At 41.2% G+C, this 23,150-nt stretch overlaps 1 protein-coding gene across 16 annotated transcripts in view; it reads right to left on the bottom strand.

The window, feature by feature from the left end:
• SERGEF (secretion regulating guanine nucleotide exchange factor) overlaps window positions 1-23,150 on the bottom strand; it is a 165,253-nt gene that overhangs the window by 111,249 nt on the left and 30,854 nt on the right. For all 16 annotated transcript variants that reach the window (XR_009962860.1, XR_009962861.1, XR_009962866.1 and 13 more), the window contains one exon: window positions 21,029-21,189. Coding sequence is in view for 7 of the 16 variants with exons in the window: in XM_062608866.1 (XP_062464850.1) it covers window positions 21,029-21,189 (161 nt within the window). In the remaining 9 variants the exon portion in view is untranslated. The remainder of the gene's footprint in view (window positions 1-21,028; window positions 21,190-23,150) is intronic.

The raw sequence follows: 23,150 nt of genomic DNA, 5'->3' as shown, positions 1-23,150 counted from the left end.
CTGCGATGTAAAACTATCAAGTGCACTTCCATTCTCATACTATTCATTCTGCATACCATCTTCTGCAGATGGAAGCTACAAGGGAAGTAAATACCAGCTACACACCATGCCTTGAAAAGCCAAGGCAGCTCATAGCAAAAGACTGATGCTTCAGGTGATTGGCAAATACACAGTTCTTCAAAACCCAGACTCATAAGCAATGTGGCTTATAAGAACAGCAGCATTGCTGCTCTTAAGAATGGAAAAGGTTCCCTGTAGCTGTCTTGCAGATTTCAAAGAAAAGTAAAGTCTTAGTCCGGCGGGCGCGGGCAACGGCGGCGACCGCGGAACTCCACGTTGGGGCGGGGGGGGAGGGCGTGAGCGGCGCCGTAACTGGGTTTTTGTTTGGGTTGTTGTTTTTTTTAATTGCTGTGGTGAGTAGCGAGAGAGAAGACGCCTTCAACACCGGAGCGGGGGGGGAGATCAGCGTCCAGGAGCCTCAACTCAGAGCGGCGAGAGCCACCGAGGGAGCCTCAAGTCCTCGACGGGACCTGCCCAGGAGCCGGCAGCTCAGCTGACGAGCGAGCAGCTGACTCACACGGGGCGGAGCCAAGGAGCAGCGGCACCAGCCCTGACTGGGTAAAAACCTGCCCAGGGAGCGCGGCGAGGCAGTTTGCGCGGGCAGGCGAGGGGGATGGTGAGCACTCGGCGTATGATCAGGGCCCGGTCCGGGAGCTCTGCTCTTTCTGCCCCGGCGGTGGCCAGCTTAGGCACCCAGGCAGAGCCGATGAGAGGGGAGGCTGCAGGGCAGAGCTCGGGGTGTAGAGAGTGCCTGCACTGGTCTGGTGAGGGGAGGGTGCACAATGGGCAGGGCTGCACTCGGTGCTCCCTGGTGGAGGTCCTCCTGCAGCAGGTGGCTGAGCTGCGGGATGCTGTTAATAGACTGTGAGATGTCAGGGAAGCTGAGAGGAAGCAGGAATGCTTGCTCCACGCCCAAACTGTGCAGGGGCCTCGAGGTTCACCTCTACCTCATGAAGGACAGAAGGAGGCCGTTAACCCGGGTAGCTGGGAATTAGTGACCAAAAAAAAAACAACAAAAAAAGAAGGAAAAGGACAACCAAAAGCGACGGCTTCCCCCTAAATCCCCTGTCTCCACTCAGAACCTCTTTGCTGTCCTGCAGGGGACTAATGAGGAAGCGCACTCGAGCCAGAAACAGCCGGCTGATGCACTGCTAAAGATCTCTACTGGTGCTGCTAGGAAAAAGTGGCGGGTCGTAGTAGTAGGGGACTCTACACTGAAAGGGACAGAAGCACTTGTCTGCCGTCCAGACCCCGTCTCAAGGGAGGTGTGTTGCCTACCGGGGGCACGGATCAGGGATGTGGCAGAGAGGCTGCCTGCTCTAGTAAGTCCCACGGACTATTACCCACTCCTGGTGATACATGTGGGTGCTAGGGACATAGACAGTAGTAGCCTGGGGAACATAAAGAAGGACTACAGAGCCCTGGGGGAGGTGGTCAGGGGCTCTAGAGCTCAGGTGGTCTTTTCATCAGTTCTCCAGGGTACAGGGGAGGACCTAAAAAAAGCTAGGAGGATTGGCCAGGTTAATAAATGGTTAAAAGGGTGGTGTCATAGTCAGGGGTTTGGGTGTCTTGAACACGGGACCCAAGCTTGTAGGCCAGGTCTAGTGGGGGCTGGTGGAGCTGGTCTGATAAAGAAGGGAAAGAGCAGTTTTGGTAGGAGGCTTGCCAGACTGGTCAAGGAGGCTTTAAACTAGATGTGTTGGGGGAGGGGGGCATCATTCCATTCCAACACATCCAGTCAGTTGCCAGAACCTATAATAAATGCTTGGAGCAATGTAGAGATATCCCAGCTGCTCCAGCCAATGAGCCAGCTTCAGTTGGAGCTCGGCTCAGATGCCTCTATACAAATGCCCGTAGCACAGGGAACAAACAAGAGGAATTAGAGATGTGTGCACGTCTACAGGGGTATGATATAATAGGCATCACAGAAACATGGTGGGATGGGTTCTACGACTGGAGTGTTGGAATGGAAGGTTACAGGGTCTTTAGGAAGGACAGGCCTGGCAGGTGGGGAGAGGGAGTTGCCCTTTATGTTAGGGATAGGCTGGAGAGTATGGAACTCTGTCTGGGGACAGGAGAGCAGTCCACAGGGAGTTTGTGGGTCAGGGTTAAAGGGATTATAGCTATGGGAGACATTACTGTGGAGATCTGTTACAGACCGCCTGAGCAAGGAGAACCTGGGGATGAAGCACTCCATAGACAGATAGGAAAAGCCTCACGCTCACAGGCCCTTGTTCTCATGGGGGACTTCAACCACCCTGACATCTGTTGGAAGGACGGTATGGCCCGGCACAAGCAATCCAGGAGGTTCCTCGATTGTGTGGAAGACAACGTCCTTCTGCAAGGAATAGAGGAGCCGACAAGGAGAGGTGCCATGCTTGACCTCGTGCTCACCAACAGGGAAGGGCTCGTTGGAAATGTGATGCTCCAGGGCAGCCTTGGATGCAGCGATCACGAGGTGCTCGAATTTGAGATCCTCAGGACAGTGAGAAGAGCATGCAGCAAGCTCACTGCCCTGGACTTCAAAAGAGCAGACTTTGGCCTCTTCAGGAACCTGCTTAATAAGGTTCCATGGGATACAGCCCTAGAGGGCAGAGGGGCCCAAGACCGTTGGTTGATATTCAAGGATCACCTGCTGCAAGCTCAGGAGTGTTGCATCCCAACCAGAAGGAAGTGCAGCAGGAGGGCCAGGAGACCTCCTTGGATGGATAAAGAGCTGCTGAGGAAAATTCAAAAATTCAATTGAAAAAAGAGGCTTATAAAAGGTGGAAGCAAGGACAGGTTGCATGGGAAGAGTACAGGGATGTTGTCCGAGAAGCTAGGGACCAGGTTAGGAAAGCTAAGGTTCAGTTAGAATTAAACTTAGCTAGAGGTATTAAAGGTAACAGGAAGGGATTCTACAGGTACATAGCAAAAAAAACAGACTAGGGAGAATGTAGGCCCCGTCAGGAAGCTCTCAGGAGAACTGGCTACACAGGATTTGGAGAAGGCTGAGGTTCTGAATGACTTCTTTGTTTCGGTCTTCACTACCAAAGGCTCTGACCAAACCACCCAAGTCTTGGAAGGCAGATGCAGGGACTGTGAGAATGAAGACCTTGGGCCCACTGTAGGAGAGGAACTGGTTTGAGACCATCTTAAAAATCTGAACGTGCACAAGTCCATGGGTCCTGATGAGATCCATCCGTGGGTCCTCAAGGAGCTGGCGAATGAAGTTGCAAAGCCGCTGGCCATCATATTTGAGAAATCATGGCAGTCAGGTGAAGTTCCCGATGACTGGAAAAAGAGAAATATAACCCCCATTTTCAAGAAGGGGAAAATGGATGACCCGGGGAATTACAGACCAGTCAGTCTCACCTCTGTGCCTGGCAAAATCTTGGAGCAGATTCTCCTGGAAGGCATGCTAAGGCACATGAAAATCAACAAGGTGCTTGGTGACAGCCAGCATGGCTTCACTAAGGGGAAATCCTGCCTGACCAATTTGGTGGCCTTCTATGATGGGGCTACAGAACTGATGGACAGGGGTAGAGCAGTTGATGTCATCTACCTGGACTTGTGTAAAGCGTTCAACACTGTCCCACACGACATCCTTGTCTCTAAATTGGAGCGACATCAATTTGATGGATGGACCACTCGGTGAATAAAGAACTGGCTGGGTGGCTGCACACAAAGAGTTGTGGTCAATGGCTCAGTGTCTGGCTGGAGACCAGTAATGAGTGGTGTCCCTCAGTAGTGACAGGACAAGGGGTTAAAACTTAAACAGGGGAAGTTTAGGTTGGATATAAGAAGGAAATTCTTTCCTGTTAGGGTGGTGAGGCACTGGAATAGGTTGCCCAGGGAGGTTGTGAATGCTCCATCCCTGGCAGTGTTCAAGGCCAGGCTGGATGAGGCCTTGGGTGATATGATATGGATATGATATGATATGATATGATATATGTAAGGTGTCCCTGCCCATGGCAGGGGAGGAGGAACCAGATGATCTTAAGGTCCTTTCCAACCATAACGATTCTATGATTCTATATGCTGATTTTCCACAAAATTGATTGTGAGGCCTTTAATTCAAACCCAACATAGAAAGTCCAGGTGTAAGTAGAAAGGAAATAAATGAAAAACAAAAGCCTTACTTCTAGCACAGTTATTTGTGGATCAAGCTGACTTAGGTGTCAGGAGTAACTGAGTTGAAAAAATCAGCTTTGTGTTTTAAGGTTCACATATACCACTCTGAGAAAGCATAAAAATAAAGGGAACTTCTTCAGACAAGCAAAGATCCTTAAAAAGAACTGCAGACAGCCTACATGATTCTAGATGACTAATACCGTAACTCAGGAGAAACACTCAAAAATGATTCTCATTAATCAGGACAATCTTTACCAGAAAACATTTTAATGCTGACAAAGTCACATCTGTGTCACCTCTGAACAACTCTGTCTCCTTTCAGTTTTCTGTTTATCCTTGCAGAAGAACACAAGATTGCAGACACCAAGATTTTTTTTAATTTTTTGAAGAGCAGAGGCTCTGTTTTTAGTGAACCAATTTCAAAAGCCTATCTGTTACAGAGCCTGTGTCTATTACTACTCAAAAGAAAACAGAGGACAGTGAGAAGGGCAAAGAATTAAAATTATTCTTGTAAATTCAGAGCAAAACTGTCAGCATAAACCAACATGACTTAATTTTATATGACCAAAGAGCAATTTATGCTAGGAAATGCACATAACTAGAGAAACAGCAGAATAAACCCTGAAAATAAAATTATCAGTTTAAGCATTCAAATCAAGGGCCCCAATTTTCAATGTATTGATAGTTAAACTGCAGAGTAGCATCTCAACGTGTTTTCTACTTTGGAGCATAAAGAAAATAAGAAGAAAGACAAAAGGGCAGCTAATTTTAGTGCTTCTGGGCTAAAACAAAATAACAGCAAAGAACCACTGAACCATGAACCAGGCACAGCTACAGGTTAGGCAGAGAAGAGATTCAGAGCAGCCCTGCAGAGAAGAACTTGGGGTGTTGGTTGATGAGAAAATGAACATGAGCTGGCAGTGTGCACTTGCAGCCCAGAAAGCCAACCGTATCCTGGGCTGCATCAAAAGGAGCGTGACCAGCAGGTCGAAGGAGGTGATCCTGCCCCTCTGCTCTGCTCTTGTGAGACCTCACCTGGAGTATTGTGTGCAGTTCTGGTGTCCTCAACATAAAAAGGACATGGAACTGTTGGAACAAGTCCAGAGGAGGGCCACGAGGATGATCAGGGGACTGGAGCACCTCCCGTATGAAGACAGGCTGAGGAAGTTGGAGCTGTTCAGCCTGGAGAAGAGAAGGCTGCGTGGAGACCTCATAGCAGCCTTCCAGTATCTGAAGGGGCCCTTATAGGGATGCTGGAGAGGGACTCTTCATTAGGGATTGTAGTGACAGGACAGGGGATAACAGGTTAAAACTTAAACAGGGGAAGTTTAGGTTGTATATAAGGAGGAAATTCTTTCCTGTTAGGGTGGCGAGGCACTGGAATAGGTTACCCAGGGAGGTTGTGAATGCTCCAACCCTGGCAGTGTTCAAGACAAGGTTGGACGAGGCCTTGGGTGATATGATTTAGCATAAGGTGTCCCTGCCCACAGCAGGGGGGTTGGAAGTAGATGATCTTAAGGTCCTTTCCAACCCTAACGATTCTATGATTCTATGAAGCAATTTTTTCCAAGCTGCTGTTTCAGTTACAGTCTTCCTCTCCACAAGCCAGTTCTGGAAAGAAGATGCCAGTTTCTACCCTATCAAAGTATTACATGTGCCTTATTTTACCCAGAGGGCACACAGAGAGCTCTGAACTGCTTACATAATAATTCTATATATTTAGCTGCACCTAAAAAAATGTGTATTACACCTGAGAGATGGAAAAAACAAACCACCAAAACATGATTTCTTCAATTTCCTTCTCTCTCACTGGTTGCCTTCCCAGTAAGAAACATCACTTCTGCAAACTGAACTTGATTTGAGCCTTGCCCAGTGCATTTTAACAAATAACCTCAAAACTCATCCCTCTGACAGCTTGTTATATTACAGCAATGGACTGAAGCTTCCTAATTCTGAATTTTGAGCATGTGTGGAATCAGTTTTGAGGACTGAAACAAGAATTTAGGATCACGGGATAATTCAGGTTCAATGGGAACCTCTGAAGGTTTCTAGATTAACCTCCTGCTCACAGCCAAATAAGTTATGAGATGTGACCACATTCCTTAGATTTTATCCAGATGAGTCTTTTCCAGTCTGTAAAAATATATACCATTCCCCAGGCAGCCTGTTCACTGTTTGATTGTCCTCATGGTAAAAAAGGTTTTCATTACATGAAGTCTGAACCTCACACTTTGAGTCCTTTGTTTCTTGCCCTCCTACCCAACTCCATCACCTTGATGAACCTCTTTGGCAGGAGTACTGGCAGGCTGCTACTATGTGCCCTTGAAACCTTCTCTTCTACATGCTCAGTAAGCCTAGTAATTACGATTTTTAATTACGATTTTTTCATCTATTAGTGTCAGTTAACAGTAAACAAGATACTGAGACAGTTACCACCCCAAACTTTCAGCTCTTCTTCAAAGAAACTAATCATCTCATGTGAGTGGACTTTGGAAGTCAGATTTTTATGTAAGTACTTACTCAGAATAATCCATCTTTTATTTCCATAATCATCAGTGCTACTGAAGGGCAAGAACAAGTCTCCCACAATTTAAGGATGAATGGGTTGGGTTTGGTCACTGTTTCAAAATAAAGCCAATTCAGAACAGAAGGCAAGCATGGAAGTTTCTCTCCTGAGCAGCAAATTACTTTAATAAATTTGGGCAACCAAAGAGAAAGCTACAACAGAAAATGCTATGCTGCCTACATACACAGCAGCTACAAGAACATTAAAATATACTGTGTTAGGTTCATAATATTGCTGTTAAAAGTTCACTCTTCTCTAAGGACTTATGTGCCATTACTCGGCAAACCTTCACAGGAATAAATTATACTTTCCAAGCATTAAAGACACATTAACATGACATAGGTCATGGGAAATTCAAACTTCAAATACTTACTGAATCCAATAGATCAGAGACCAAATCAGTATTAGAACGAAGAAGAGGGTTACATTAACTAAAATAAAGCTCTCTGAAATGATTAAGTAATTTTTCAGTCACTGTGATAACACATATTCCAGCAGCTTACAGATCAGTGAAAGAGTAATTTAGACACAAATTCACTTCTAGTCATAACCCTCTGGCCCAATTCCAGAAGATTTCTCAAATCCAATACAAAAGGAAAAAAAAAAAAAACCACATATCAGCCTGAGCAGCCACTAATAACCTAGACCATACCCCATGAAGTGTAAGCTGCAGCCAGACACACACAGCAACACACTTTAAAACTGTCTTCAGTTTTTGTGCTCTTCAGTTACATAAAAAGACTTGACAACAGATATTTGCTTCTCTCACTATTTCACTGACCACATTATTGGCCAATTCATACACTTGTCTCTAAGAGACAAAAGCAGCATGCTTATTCTTGCTCATACGTAAATGTTAAATTCTTTAGGAACATTTGCACTGAACTAAAATCTGCTACACTGCATCATCTTCAGCTTTACCTTACTTCTCAAATCAATAGGCTTTACCAAGCATACTCTGCATAGCTGAACATAAAACTGTATGCTTTGTCAAATGACAGTAAGACTGTTGTTACCTAAAAACATTTTAGAAACTCAGCTGAAGCTGCAAGAGCATTGTGAAGATAGTTTAAAAACAAGAAGAGATTTTAGAGAGAGACGGAGAGAGAGACAACATAGGGCGGCAATCTTGCTATTTCACTTTAGGATTAAAACCTGAAGTTTCAGGTATTCAAGATTTTTTTAAAATAAGATCCCCAGATATATTAAAAGAAAACCCACCACAATTATCACAAGGCTTTCAAGGAAAGCTTGCCTTAACACACATACTCAGCCTCTCATAGATGATGATTATCATCACTGCCTTAAATGAGTCTCAGAACTATACCTTCTATATTATTAGTTTATGACAGCCACCAGAAACTGAGCAACCAGCATGGCTTTAGAAGATAGTGGACAACTCCACTGGATATTGTAGAGCTTCACTGACTTAAGTGCACCTCTCTGTATCAACACTGGACTTGACCCAGAAATTCCTGCTGCATTTCAGGTCTCCAGTCAAGAGTACAATAGAGCTGTGCTGCCTGCAAACAAACATCAAAGGATTCCATACAGGTTTACTGTGAAGAGTTACACTACACATAGGAATGCTTGCTGGATTTTTTTCTTATCACTTCAATTCTACTCTGCTCATCAGAGAGCTAAGCATTGCTGCTTGCTTCTATTTAACCATCTGGGGTTTATCCCTCATACTCCTGACAGAGGTTTTCTTAAGATATGCTTTGAACTATGCTGCTGTTCCCAGACAGCTCACCTGCAAAGATGATTTGAAAACAATACCCACTGGACATGACTCAGGGTCAGAAGACAGGTGCAGAATGCTTTCCCATTTTAGTGTGGCAATAAGAAAAGAGAAGCAATGCAAACAACGGGTTCCTTGCAGCTTCTAGATGGGAAGACGCAGTTGGGCTTACTGCTCACTCAGCTAATAGAACAGTTTTGTGTAGTCATCTAAAACCACTAGTGCATTCCTTCTGCTCTCCTTGGATCGTACAGTTTGCCCTTGCAATGACTGGCAATGTGCTGGTCATCAATTCTTCTTCTCCATCCAGTAACATCAGGCTTGAAGTGCCTTACAAAGACAGAAAGACAGGAGAGGAACAGTTGGGGATTTTTCCACATGTAGCAGGTTATCCTTTGAGAAAGGGATGCAGAATGAAACTATTGACCACTAAGTCTTTTATTCATTTCAGCAATTCTGGTAGCAGAATCTGCCTGGGGACAGTGGAAGAAATGTGCTGCTACATTGCCAGAAGAAGGAAAATATTATTTACAGATGAGGTAGGTCAGGTTAAACTCAGCTGAAAAGTTTGACACTGATTTGTTTGACACAGGGGAAGTAAAGTACTACTGCATCTCACCTTGAGGTACTGCCCTTAGCTGGAAGAAAAAAATAAAAACAACAAAAAAAAAGGAAAAAGCCATACCGTCAGGTTTCTTCAGTACAGAAGTTTCTTCTCTCCAAAAGCAGAAAAGTATAGTAGTCTATAAAGCGTCCTCAAGATAGAGACTTGCAAGCCTCAGTGCCGTCCCCAAGAAAATCCAAACAGACTGTAGACCTTTCAGAATTTTTAAATTCCAATGACAACTGCTTACAGCTACTTAAACACTCATTTTCCCCAAAGTACAGAGAAAGTGAGAGAAATATGAGAAATAATGCACTGAAGTATCCAAAAGTTTATGACCAAACACACAGTTTAGAAAAGAAACAAAGAAAAGATAACAAAGCTGTCTCTGCAGATCATCTCTCACAGGTGTAGGTCCAGCACTATGATAAATGTGAGCAGCGTGACAGGGTTTAGGTGTGCAGTGCTGGCTTCCCAGCAGCCACACCAGATGGCTCCCAGTAGGTCTACACAAGAACAACTCTCTTGGGCAAGAGAACAAGAGAAAGAAATGGGGGAAAAGACACAGAAGCAAAATATCTCAAGAGGAAGCTTGAAGCAAGGCATGTGTAAAGATTACAGTCTTCATGAAAGATATTTGTTAAATAAATTGAAGTGAAAGCAAGTTACCTGAACTGTTGAGAGGTGCAACTGAGACAAACCTAATAACTACGGGTTTTCTAATACCAGTTTTCTAAGACCAAAATATTCCTCTTCAATTATATCCAGGTATATCTAAATTACAATACCACAAGCAAGACAGCTGTATTTTCACTACTACTGACATCTGTCTTACCGTGAATTTAATTAAAAATTACTGAGTGAATGACATTAAAATAGCCTCATTGAAAAGCAAATCTAGAATCCATAGATTTTTGTTAGCTCAACTGTAACTAATATAGCATCACCATTCCACGTATTTGCATGGTTTTGATTCGTGTTCTCCCTGATCATCTGCCAACATACAGTATTTAATATAAAAGAAAAGAAGAAAGGTAGATGGTATCCAAGCATGATTTTTATTTGGTATGTTATACATTTTTCAATAAATGCATATAAATGCATCACAATGAATCACATTTATCTAACATGAATAAGAAGATTTGCTTCTGATTTTTCAAACTATTAAAACTGACTGCTTAACACCCTAATAACAAAGGAAAAAGATTTTGCTTTCCCTTCAATCCGAGGGCTCAAAGAGAAAGCACACGCAGTCTCATTGAATGGGAAGAGATGTTTCTAAAACATGTAACCTGTTGCCAAAAGATAATAAGCAGCATAATATGAAACCTCTGTAGTAACACAGGTATCTAAACAAAGCTGTCAGGAAGCAGAGTGTAAGAGGAAGAAGAGTACAGGCAAAAAAAGGTTGAAAGAGCAACCTGGAACATATATTTAATTTCAGCAGTGGTACATCAGTAGTCCCTCACGGACTTAGCATTACTAAATTTGAAGTCCTCAGATAAAATGACTTTATTAGAATTCTCTCTGGCATGCCATGCTGAGCACAAACTCAAAAGTGAATAAATGCTCTTTTCTCACTGGCTTTCTGCCAATCTGACTGCAAACAGAGTCATCTGCACGCAAAAGCAGTCATCCTTGAAGACCCTGAATAGTGCCAGTCTTAGCACACTCTTTACTTATTTGGGTGCAAGACGCAGAAGATGTCTCCATGTACCATGCAGAAAACATGATACTGTCTACGTTTGTTGAGGGACGAGGTGGGGGTAGGACACATTATCTCTCAAACATGAAAGATATTAAATTCAAGTCCTAACCTATTTCATATTTCTGATCAGCTTCTCAGCCAAGTTAAAACAATTGTGTTTTAAGATTATTAAACAGCATCACCATAATTCACAATTACCATCTTAATCTTTTTAAGTAAGAAGACACAACCATTTTGCTTTCATACCCCTCCAAGCAGCCTGTGTTTCAGACTTGCTGTGGCAAGAAAAATCAGAGACATCAGCGGTTAATCCTGTAAGACTCAATACAAACTGCTGAACCAAAAGAAAGCTTTCTATTACTCTATTCTAAGTATGCGCTCATTTTCTGAAGCTGCAAATCTCGACCTTATGTTTTGTTTAGATTTCAGTCTAACATCTAAACTGAACAACAACAAAAAATACCCTTCATGAAAAGGTATCTGACCATGTAAACGTATTTCTGAAAGTCTCTACATTTCTCTTAGCCTCAATTCTGTGTAATGGAGATCCCAGATACAAATACTGATTAGAATCAGCAGTATCAAAGAGGAAGAAGTCTTAGAGATATGCAGTGAAACTTTAAGTGATCACAAATGTCCCTTTTTTCATTTAAGATTACTTCTACTTCTACATGCTATAATAAATCTGAAATAATAGTTTGTATTAAAATAGAATTAAGAATAAAACCACAAGTCCCACAGAATAGCAAAAGAGAAGACTGTGGATTTGTTTCCACAAGACTGTCAACATTGTCTCCCATCCCAGCCTGTGACATGCATATTCCCAATGAAAACATTAGACTCATTGTGAAAAAAAAAAAAAAAAAAAATAACCAATCTGTGTTCTTAAGAAACCGGAATGCAGTTTCAAAGTAATCCTCTCAAACAAAACAAATTTAAATTTCCAAAGGACAAACTGACACCTACTAGCTCAAGATAAGATCACTGCTAGGACTTATGCTCTCAAATACCCACATAAGTATCGAAATAGGAACTCCTCTAATAAATATTCTCCTTTGCCAACAATGCACTCAAGAACATGAAACAAAGGGTAGGATCAAATAAAGGCTTTGGACCATAATCAGTTCTTCCTACCGGTACTCAAGAGAGACCACTTCAGATGAAAAGATTGCCTTTCACCAACTTCTTTAAGATGCTGAAAAAGAGATTTGCCTCACAAACCCAGAGCAGAATCCTTTACATATCATGTATTGTTTTAAGCAAGATGATACCAGAGCAACTAATGATACAGTGCAAGAAACCTGTGTATTTGACCAAGCTGCCAGCAGCCAACACAGGAAGTTACTGTAATGCTTTCCAGACTTCAATTCAGAAACATTTCTACCACTTCTACCTTTATGCAGGCCCAAAGCACTTTCACTAACTATGGCTGTATGCTGAACTGCAAATTGGACCAGATTTCTAATATGCTGATTTTGCAGAGCTTTGTCTTATATGTGTGTATATATAAATACATCTGACAACTACAGAAAATGAAGACTCAAGATGATACCTCTGTTCTCCATCAAACTCATTCATTTCACTTGTATTTCTCATCCCCCGAGTTTTCAAGGTGTAGTGATAGCATGAAAGCAACTACAGAACATTGCTCACTAGTCTTGTGTGTTGAACTTTCCAGCCCAGGTACAAACAGATGAGCCCTAACTATTATTTTGCCCCAGAGGAAGGCTAATGGCAGGACTTACAGACTCACATAATGCCACAAACATTGCTTGGTCTCAGCAGCCTTGTATGCAGCCAGGTGAAACACTTCTGCTCACATGGTATTGCAGCAGCCTCAATGAACCAATCTACTGAGCAAACTCAAAAGACCTCAGACATGCACTGGAAAAGAACCATCTCCCTATATAGTATTCATGGTAAGGAATATATACATCTAAACCAAGAATTCGAAACATCCACACAGTAATTGAAAACCATTAATGCTTTCTATCTCACTTCCTCTTCTTATTTCCTCACAAAATCCTGGAAAATTCTTGTAACTGTGTTCTCAAAAGACACAAAGTTGTTTTTTTTTTTATAATTGTAAGACAATTATTATCTAAATGTGTAAAAAATACACAGCTATTTGGTCTAAAAGTGGGTGCTCCTTTTAGCACTTTAACTGCATTACCACAGTGAATAATGCATTATTAGGAAAATCATGATACCTTCATCTTTCTTTGCAGTGGTTAAATCCTAAAAATGGAGCAGATCAAGTCAGAAAAAAATAATAATCAATTCACAATTGCTATTTCTGTTATTTACTTTTGTGCACTTAAGTCCTAAACCCTTTCCCAAAACCACTGAAGAAAAAGGGTTTTCCTCCATCCAGACATTAAGAAAAAACAAAAATAAGGCAAGAAAATCACCACAAACCCACGAGAAATCAACAGAGGGCTCCAAACATAGAAGACATGAGAAGGAAATATAATTCAATTAAAAAAAAAAAAAAAATCACATCCTGTGCTCACGAACACAAAGTACTATATCTTGGCATATACAAAAGCAATAAAGGTATTGCACAGTTATACACATAGCGATGTATCCTGTCATAGCCCTTAATCAAATGTTAGATACCATATCATCCCTGTGTGGATAAAGTGGCTGAAATCTGATCCCTGTTAGATGGCTTTCATCCCTTCCCCCCAGTAATCTCCTGCGAGGTACAGCAGAGCCTGGCTGCCTTTGTTTTTATTTTGGTTTGGTTTTGGTTTTTTTTTTTACTTTCTATAGAAATAAGCCCAAATCTCAGATTTTCAAGAAAGAGTTTACACTTTCAAAGTCTGAAATCAACTAACAGTGGAGGCTGCAGGTAAACTTTGGCAACTTAAAAAAGCTGGACAGAAGGGATTTCCACCAAAGCAATTACCAGTCAGAAAACTGGCTATTTTTAATGTTTAATTTATCACATAAGAACACAAACACTATGTCAAACAATGTTCTGGAAAAACAGATCGTAAGAACTCTTCACTAGCTCTCAAAGCACTCCTTACCAGTGAAGGGTAGCACTGGCACTAGCACTACATCTGGGAAAAGAAGGAAGAGTGGGAAGAAGAAAACATCAACAAGAGCATGGATCTTAAGCAATTTTTGGTGGTATCTGATTACATGTGATATCCACTGAGTTTACAGAGCCCTCAGCAATCAACTGCCAGGACACTAAGAATAAACTCTTGAGCAGGTTTTAACAACAGGAGACAATTTAGCATTTTTGTCCTCACAGGATTAGGTGCATTATTTTTACTTTTTCTTCTCCTTTCTTTTCACAAGCAAGCTGTGTCGGCTGAATGCTTGGGCTGGGACAAAGGCACAGGCTATATCAGACCACATAAAAAACACACAGGGCTCAGAGGTACCTTCTGCCTTTGACAGCTTCAGATTAGATTGGAGATGAGGCAGCCCACAGGCAAAGGAGAGGAGTCAGCAGGTAGGAGGACAAGCAGGTCATTTAGCAAGACAACCTGTCATTTAGCAGACTACCCAGTAAACCAGTCTTTGAAACTTGCTTTGTGCCATGGCATAGCAACAACTGTAAGCATCACAGCAGAAACACAAGTTTCTCTCTTTACTGAACCTTTTATTAAACAGTAAAAAAGTTACAACATAAGCACAAAGGCTGAAAGACTGGCAAGACTCACAGCTTAAATGACTCCTTGATAAGTGAAAGCTGGAAACATCTGAAAAGCTGAAAACAAACACCATCATCAGCCCAGAAGTACAAGCATAACCCAAGTTCAAACAGAATCCAAAATCCTTACATTGAAAGGGGGGAGAAGCAGTGTGTATACTGGCCAGAACTGCAGTGCCTTAGTAGGTTTATGGCCCCACTTTGACAAATTAGTTTCTAAATGGAACAATTCAATAAAAAGGTTGAGCTGGAACCACTAAGATGTCTCCCACCTCACTCATCTGTAGTACACTACCTAGTAGCCCAGCATATTTTCCAGCTACATAATGCATACTACTTATTAAGGAATAACTTCTCAGAAGTAACACTGTTCAATGAAGAATTAATGAAGTCACTTCTACCAATCAAAAAAAAAAAAAGTAAACAAGGAGAGTGTTCTATCAAATTCCTATGAGGGTAAATTATTTATTTCTCCTTGACTAGTTCCCCTCTCTCCCCCACCCTTTTGTTTTGTTAATATTCCAGTGAGCTCAAGAGTAAGTTGCAGTCACAGTCCCCTGTTAGAACAATCTGTACAGAAGAATGGGACGCAGTCAGTACTTCTAATTTAAGGAATATATTATGAGCATATGTAGATCACAGAGTTACAAACAAGATAACTCAGATTAGACATTTTGCTACTAATAGGTTCATTAAATACAGCTGCCAATGTGGTCTCATTGTTAGGGCTGCGCTACTGACAGCTGAAGCATGCCTGTACAAGCCAAAGCTACTGCTGCCAGCAGTTTTAGTCTCTTTCCATTTCCCTCGTACTTTCAGAGATCTGCAAGCGAGGTATTAATTTGGAATTCTAACTGCAACATGCAATCGAATGGAAAATTAATTTATAAATTAAGATGATTAAGGCTTCACCCACACTCACATTTATAACACCTCAGTCATCACATGCTGGGTGGGTCTCCAACTCCTGACTTCATCCCAAACTCTAGGCAAATCAACCCTTCATGGTCTCTCATACAGATAACAAAGCAGCCTGAGCCCTGGCTGACACTTCAGTGCTACAGTACAACCCCTGCAGAACAATTTTGGTCCTTTTAAACCAACCTTCATTTGCAAAAGTGATTAACTGGAAAACCTCTAGTTTATACTCACACAGCATATGCTCTCTGGCATGCAAAGGCAGCAGAGGAGTTCTCTTTTGCCATTCAGTTTGCATGAATTTGATTTCCCATCTCCCTTTCTGCAATGCCAGCTGCAGAGAAATTGGTATGGGTGATGGGAAGCACAGTGCTAAGAACCAATATCATCTCCTTTTTGTTTGCCAAAAATTACAAGCCTAAAGTTGGCAATCTGGGCTCTGCTTATAACCACAAGAAGAGGAGGGAAGCAAAGCTTCCCATCCTCTCACCTACTGAGATAAAATTGCAACTGGGTTTACAGTTTTCATGGAGCAGACTAATATTTCCAGAGTAACTTATGTTGCCTAACACACTGGTAATCCTAACTCAGAAATTACTTTACCATTTTTATCATTGCATCTCTAAAAAACATAACAAAACCAACATACACCAATCAAGGAAACTTCAATGTTGCCATTTCTCGAAGACACAGATCAAAACCAACTTGTAAAAGATTCGAATTCATGACAAAAAAAAAAACTTAAAAAAAAAAAAATCAGAAAACCAACACTGCACTACTTGCTTATGAAGTGAGAAACTCCAACTTAAGAAAGAGATTAATTCACTTAATTGATCTCACAAATGGAGATCCATTACTTAATGGAGCTCAGAAACCCAAAATAAAAGATGATTTGACCTTTACCTTTACTTCTATGGAAGCCTCTCCTTGTGAAGGATCACTAGACAGATCTAACAGCATTAAACAACCAACCAGGGAAAGCAACACACTAACTGAAACATAACACAAATAATAACCTGTCCTGTCTAGAACACAAAGATTTCAACTAACTTTCCCTTCTAGTGATATCACAGGAGAGAAAGTTTAATGAGTAAAGGGCTGGATTTAAATATGTAGCACCCAGGTTCTCTTCTCAACTTTGCAGCTCACTTGGTGTTGCACCTGAAGTCATATCATTTCTCTATTTCCACTCCCATTCCCTGCTTGCTTTCTTTAAGTATGGCAAAGTAAGAATCACCTTTTACTATGAGTCTTCCCAGGGCCCACATCTGTTTCTGTGGCACAGTTAGGGGTTCTGAGGCAAGCTGGCAAATCAGAGAACAAGGAGGAGTTCACTGAAACTTAGTTTTTCACACCACCATTTCTAGTGAACTGTATCCTTGGATTATCTAAAAGGTACTGAGCTCAAAAAGCTAGAGAAGACTTTTGTGCATTTACCTCCTTCCCTAACACCCAAACTGGTTTCTCTCAAGCAGCTTACCAGATCAATTACTACACATATATTCTCAAACTCCGAGCAGTAAACTCTTGCTTAGAAAAGTTCAATTTGTTGTTTCACCCCCACAAAAACATTAAACTCTTGTTTTGACAACTTAAAATAAAGAACATAGCCACAGATACTTACAGTACCCAGTCAGACAACTGAGTATACAAAAGCCACGCACAGAGCACAGAGATAATGTACATGTAATACTATCAGGTTATTTCTTTTAATATCCTTTAAAGCCTCCACTACACTTTACTTACAAAAAGGTCTAATGGTTTTCCCCAAGAAGTCAAAAGAATACAAAACACTTGTCATTTTTTGTAAACCAAAAGGTTTTGTTTTCAATATAATTGTGTCTGTATGTTAAGGTAATAATGATGCTTATACCTTTACTTATCAGCCATATAACAATCAATTATCATCATAGCAGATATCTTAGATTTGTAAGTATTTTGCAACGTGAATGGGGAAAAAAGGGGAAAAACACAAGAATATGCTAAAAACAAAGCTATTGCTTAAAAACTCGAAATGACACATTGCTGCAACTACCACCCTAAACTGTGACTGCAAAGGGCAACGACAAATGTGTTATTTATATGATAGCATTCCCTGAAAAAAGGGACCATAAGGAGGATCCAAACCAATCTGTATTGTACAGGATGAATATACACACAAGGACAAACGTACACACTGGAACTGGGGACCACAGTAGGATTACGATAAACATAGCAGGTACAGGTTGCCACAAGGCCATCGGTTACTTTCATTCCATGAAACAAGTGGTCCCTACATTCACCATCAAGATTTCAGCTGGGAGATGGTAAAACTGAGGAAGGAATTAAGCCCAAAGGTGACCATGTGAAAGATATTTTTTTTTCATTTCTCAATTGAAATTTCAAAGATCCTTTTTCAGAAAACTGTACTTTAGCACAGCTTGCTTTAAGAAAGAATAGGATGAAAACACAACTCCATGCAAGCAGTGCTGCAACTGCAGACTTTCCTTGCATCCAGTTTAGCAATAAATATTCAGCACTGCACAGTGACCTCTTACTTGTGTATTCCTGCAACAAATGTTCGCTGCAACGTGAATGACATGCTAAATGTACCACAAACAGTAAAACAATAGCTATTAAAACCAAAAATATAAAATGGACTGGAAAAGCATTTTGACGAGGAGGAAACATTAAACCAGGTCTTTGTAGCATTTGCTAAATACAGAGGCTCATCATATTTCAGGACATTTGTATTTGTAATTGTCCTTTCATCTGAAGAGCAGTGGATATGAATGCACATCAGGCAGCAGATGAGTCAGATGTTCTGAAGAGGTCCAATCAAGGACAACCCACAACACAAGAGCACTGCACGCAGAATGTCTTGCACAACTGACTTCTGCTACAGCCTGAAGTTTCTTTTCAGTGCCTTACCCTATTCCATGGTGGTTATGCACCAATGCACTGAGAAGAAAATAATAAATAGACCTGCAGCTGCATAATTCAAAAAGTTTAAACACGTGAGACTCTAGGAACCTGATGTCCACACACTGTTTAAAGCTGCCAGGACACAAATGAGTAAATAATTCTCTAAAACTAGATATAAGGCTTTTCTATCGTTTCAGTTGAAAGAAAAAGAGTGCTCATATTTCTCAAGGTCAGAGTTTCCAAATGAGTTTTTCAGATTAAGTCAAACTCACAATGGAATAGGTCACTCACAGCCACTCACAAAAATCAGGTTTTGGAGTGGTAGACAGACACAGATATCATTTTCAGCACAGACATAATATCTACTTCAGCACAGAGAAAGGAGAATCTGTGGTCTGTGGAGGAGAAGCAGGTAAGCCATCAGCATGGAGACAAGGAGCAGCACAGGAGGTTAAATCTACTGCACTGTCCTTGAGGTAAACTAGTGTGCCTTTTATAGTGTCCTCTAATCCTTAGATTAGTTTCTCCATTTTGGTTCTAGCAATATTAACTGAAGGGCAGAGGTAATCAGCAGACCACAACTTTGCCAAAAGTTCAGTTGAATCATTTAAAAGTTATTTATAAAAATAGGCCATGGATAAAAATTGTTAGTTGTAATCCTGAACTGTTAGAATGGCATTCTGCATTAAACATACAAATTGGAATTGTTAATCCAAGGTAAACATGGATTTCCTGTATTCCTGTATTCCTTTTAATTCAGCTCTCAAATCAAAGCTCATCTCCGTATGACAACAAATGTACAAAGGGATAGCTTGTATGTAAACAAGAAATAGCTCACACTCCACACAGCCTACATGCTGCAATTTAATGCATTTTTAAGTATAAATTTTAGCTCTGGCATTAAGTTTGTAATTTGGAAGTGAAGCAATTTAGGCTCTTATCATCTGCTTTTTGCTTTTCCCATCAACACAGCTCCTCTTAGGGTACAAATGATGCTAGCTCTTGATCACACTCTTCTTAAATCATCTTCATGCTGTTAGCCCTGTAAAGAATGATGTGTGCTCCAGAACACTGCCATAGCTAATCACTCAAACCAGGTCTCTCATAAGCTTATAAAGAGGAATATCGCTGAGGGCAGCAGAATGAAGGTGAGACTGGTTGACTATATCTGAATGTATCCCTTAACCTTCACAGATCACTCGGCCGAACAAGTGTAAGTTCCTCTGTGCAAAAGCTACAACTGCCTTGGCTTTGTATTGTATGAGAAACAACAAAAACACGTACTTCAAGCACTGCACAAAGCACAGATGAAAACCACCATGAAATAGATTCAACAATGGTGTTGTTCACTAAAGATACCTAATGACAAAAGCAGGGATAGATATCTCAAAGTAAGAAAGCTGTGTGAGACTCAAGTGGAGTCACCACTGACTAAACAAATTATTCATTAGTGCAGCATCCTGCACTCTGAAGCTCTACTTCACATCTGTGAGTGCACACATCCCACTGATGATGGGAAAGGGCAGAGGCTGACTCTTCTATCCAAACCCTCACCATTGAAGACTACCACAAAGCAGAGGTGCAGCTGAAGCCTGCTGACTGGCTTGCTGAAGCTGACTCCTAGCTACCCCACAGGGAAATGCATACCTTCTGACTGGTTATCTGCCCAGATGGGACGTGTGCATTGCCTGCCAACAGGTCACTTGAAATATGATGCTTCTCAGTCAACAAAATGCCAAGAAAATGGCTCGCAGTCAGTACAGGTTGCATGTTGTGTCAGACTGGAGCAAACAATTTGAGTCGCTTTCTTTCTGACCATCTTTATGCTTGAAGATAAATCATTTTGTATCAAGTTAGGCTGAGAAAGTTGGGGCTGTTCAGCCTGGAGAAGAGAAGGCTGCATGGAGACCTCATAGCAGCCTTCCAGTATCTGAAGGGGGCCTAGAGGGATGCTGGGGAGGGACTCTTCATTAGGGACTGCAGTGATAGGACAAAGGGTAATGGGTTAAAACTTAAACAGGGGAAGTTTAGACTGGATATAAGGAGGAAATTCTTTCCTGTTAGGGTGGTGAGGCACTGAAATGGGCTGCCCAGGGAGGTTGTGAATGCTCCATCCCTGGCAGTGTTCAAGACCAGGCTGGACGAGGCCTTGGGTGATATGGTTTAGTGTGAGGTGTCCCTGCCCATGGCAGGGGGGTTGGAACTATATGATCTTAAGGTCCTTTCCAACCCTAACTATTCTATGATTCTAAGTTAGCCATTTGAAATGAAAACCTGAAATACCACTCAAGGATGTTATAAGGTAGAGAAATATTCATTATATGCTTATATAGCCTGGTGCTGAGATGTGGCATTATTTATCAGCTAGGGAAAGGCCATAGGCTAAACTGTCACAGAGGACTACAGACAAAAGTATTGCTGCAACTGGGCAGGGTCTCACCTCATCTGTTAGGCTGTTGCCTCCTGCACACATCGGTACCTGAGAGAGCTTGGCATCCCCATCTAACGGTAACTCTGGTTCCAACAAGGAAAAAGTCAGTTTCTTAATGCAAAAGCCTTTTAATAAATTTTAAATAACTGAAACATACTGAGCTTACAGGAAAAGCAGTGAGGACTCATGCTGCGGCATCTGAAAAGGTTCTATTAGGAAGTTGCTTTGATTATTTTAACGCACACAAAAAAAAAAACCACAACAAAAAACAAAATAAAAAACTGGGGAAAAAAATGGTGATTTTATTTTTTACCTGAGATGCTCCATTTAGGCAAGGCACTGAAACAGGGATGTTACACAACCACTCCAACCGTTGCTCAGATGCTGTGCAAGCCTCCTGCCCACTGGGAACCACTGCGTGCCTTCCAAGTTGTCCATAGTCTGCTCTGCCCCAGGTGAACACCTTACCAGTTTCTAAATACAGAACACATTTCAAAATTACTTATTCAATAGGTTCCTGGAAAATCTGGACATCAATTCAAAACAAGAACAACATTTCTTGATGCTTCTTATCAAGCTTCAAAAACCTAGCAAAAAACATGCTGCTGGGAACAGAAGAAAAAGAAAGTAAAGACATATTATGGTCTATTTCAACTCAAACTTCATTAACTTGTTTTCCAGCAGAACATCTGTAGGGTGGCCAGGGCTATAAACGAAACCATGTCAGTAAAGCTGCATAAATCGAACATTCTGTACACAATATACACTTTGGTAATATAAAGGACATAGCTTAACAGAAGCACACACAAAAGAGCTTATTCTGAATAATAAAAAGTTCTTCTCTATTCCCATTCTTTGCCATAGAGATATCCACTGCATGTCCTTTATTTAACACACAGTTTATGTTTTCCTGATAGAAGTTACCTTCTGTCACAACTGTTAGCAGAGTAACAGCCCTCAGAAGAGCAGTATATGGATCACCCTTCTCTCCATATATTATATCAGGTTCACTGCTGAAGTGTGCTGATACCCAAAAATTCATTCTCCAGTACAGATAACATCCATAAAGCAATGCTTTTTACCTTTGGTTTCCGGTATCAAAAAATAAATAGATAAAATCATACTGACAGCTTTATTTTCTTAATAAAGTAGATCTCTGCAGGTAACTAATGAAAAGCCATCCCTTCTGGACTTCCAGTTAAAAGAGTTATACATACACAGCATAAACAGTATATTCTCAAATCAGTTTTAACTAGAAGCAGCAACCCACATTCCAGCCCAGACGAAAACCTGCAACAAGCTCAAGTTAGGTACACATTTCAGCCAAGCCTCAAACTCCTCTCCAGAACTGAATTCAAGTCATCAAGTCATAATCCAAATTATGTGAATTTGAGGAAAATACCTTCAAGCAAGTCAGCCTAAACACAAATACTTCTCCCCTTGCCAGTCAGTACAGAAAGATCCCACAGAGGGGTTAGGAGCCGGGGGTACCAGTCACGCCACCCAAAGATGACGACACATGCCATTACACAAACCTCTGGAAACCTGAATACCTCCCTTTTCCTTTGGGTGCTGTTAAACTGTCTTGAAGGCAACACAGGTGGGCACAGCTGGTTTGTGAAATTTAAGCTGGTAATGTATCTTGTAAATAAACTAGAAACTTCTAACTTATTATATTTAAATATCCAAGAAGTATATACATTTTCCTTGGAAATCTGCTAGAAGTGGTAGCTTTTACTCTCATCAGTAGAAGTTTTTCAGATGCATCCTCTCAGTTCACTGATAATGCTTTCCCCAAAATAATTAAGTGATAAAATTAGTTATCCTTTCCTCTCAAGGGCACAAAGATTTTCTTCCTTTGAGCTTCCTAGCAGTTCAGTTATAGACTACTTTTGATACAAGTGAGGTCTTTCAACCCAGGAGCTTCATTTTGTTAGGTTAAAGCATTAAAGCAAGTTTCATTAAGAGAACTACCAGTATACCAGAAAACAGCAGTTTAAAAAACATACGTGTGATGGTGGTAGTCTAGTTACTTTGCAATTTGTATAGAACTCTGTTAAAAACATCTGCAGCTGCAAAAACGCTCCAAGATGACTCTTACATCAGTAAGTTTCATAGCAAATTTAAATGGAGATTAAGCTTCAGGCTTTTACATCAGACCAGGTTACTGCACCAAGCCAGAACCCTATCAGTGAGCTGGAAAAGGACAGCCTGGCTGCTTTATTTTGTATCAACTACAGGAACTGAAGCTGCACTTTGTGAAATTCAAAGCCAGACAGAATTTCTGTAACATCTAATTAGAACATTAACACACCACAGGCTCTGAAGCCCTACCCCAACATTGCTGTGTTGATCCCACAGACCATAGTTTATCTAAAGCATTTCAACTCTTAGAAGCCAAAAGCATCAAGTGCCACACACAAAACCACCAGCAA

This window comes from Pezoporus occidentalis, unplaced genomic scaffold, assembly GCF_034315485.1.
Source record: "Pezoporus occidentalis ecotype Australia unplaced genomic scaffold, CSIRO_AGI_Poc_V1 ctg131, whole genome shotgun sequence".
Taxonomy (NCBI): domain Eukaryota; kingdom Metazoa; phylum Chordata; class Aves; order Psittaciformes; family Psittacidae; genus Pezoporus; species Pezoporus occidentalis.
Note: the sequence above shows the minus strand (reverse complement) of the source record. Positions and strands in the feature narration are given on the sequence as shown.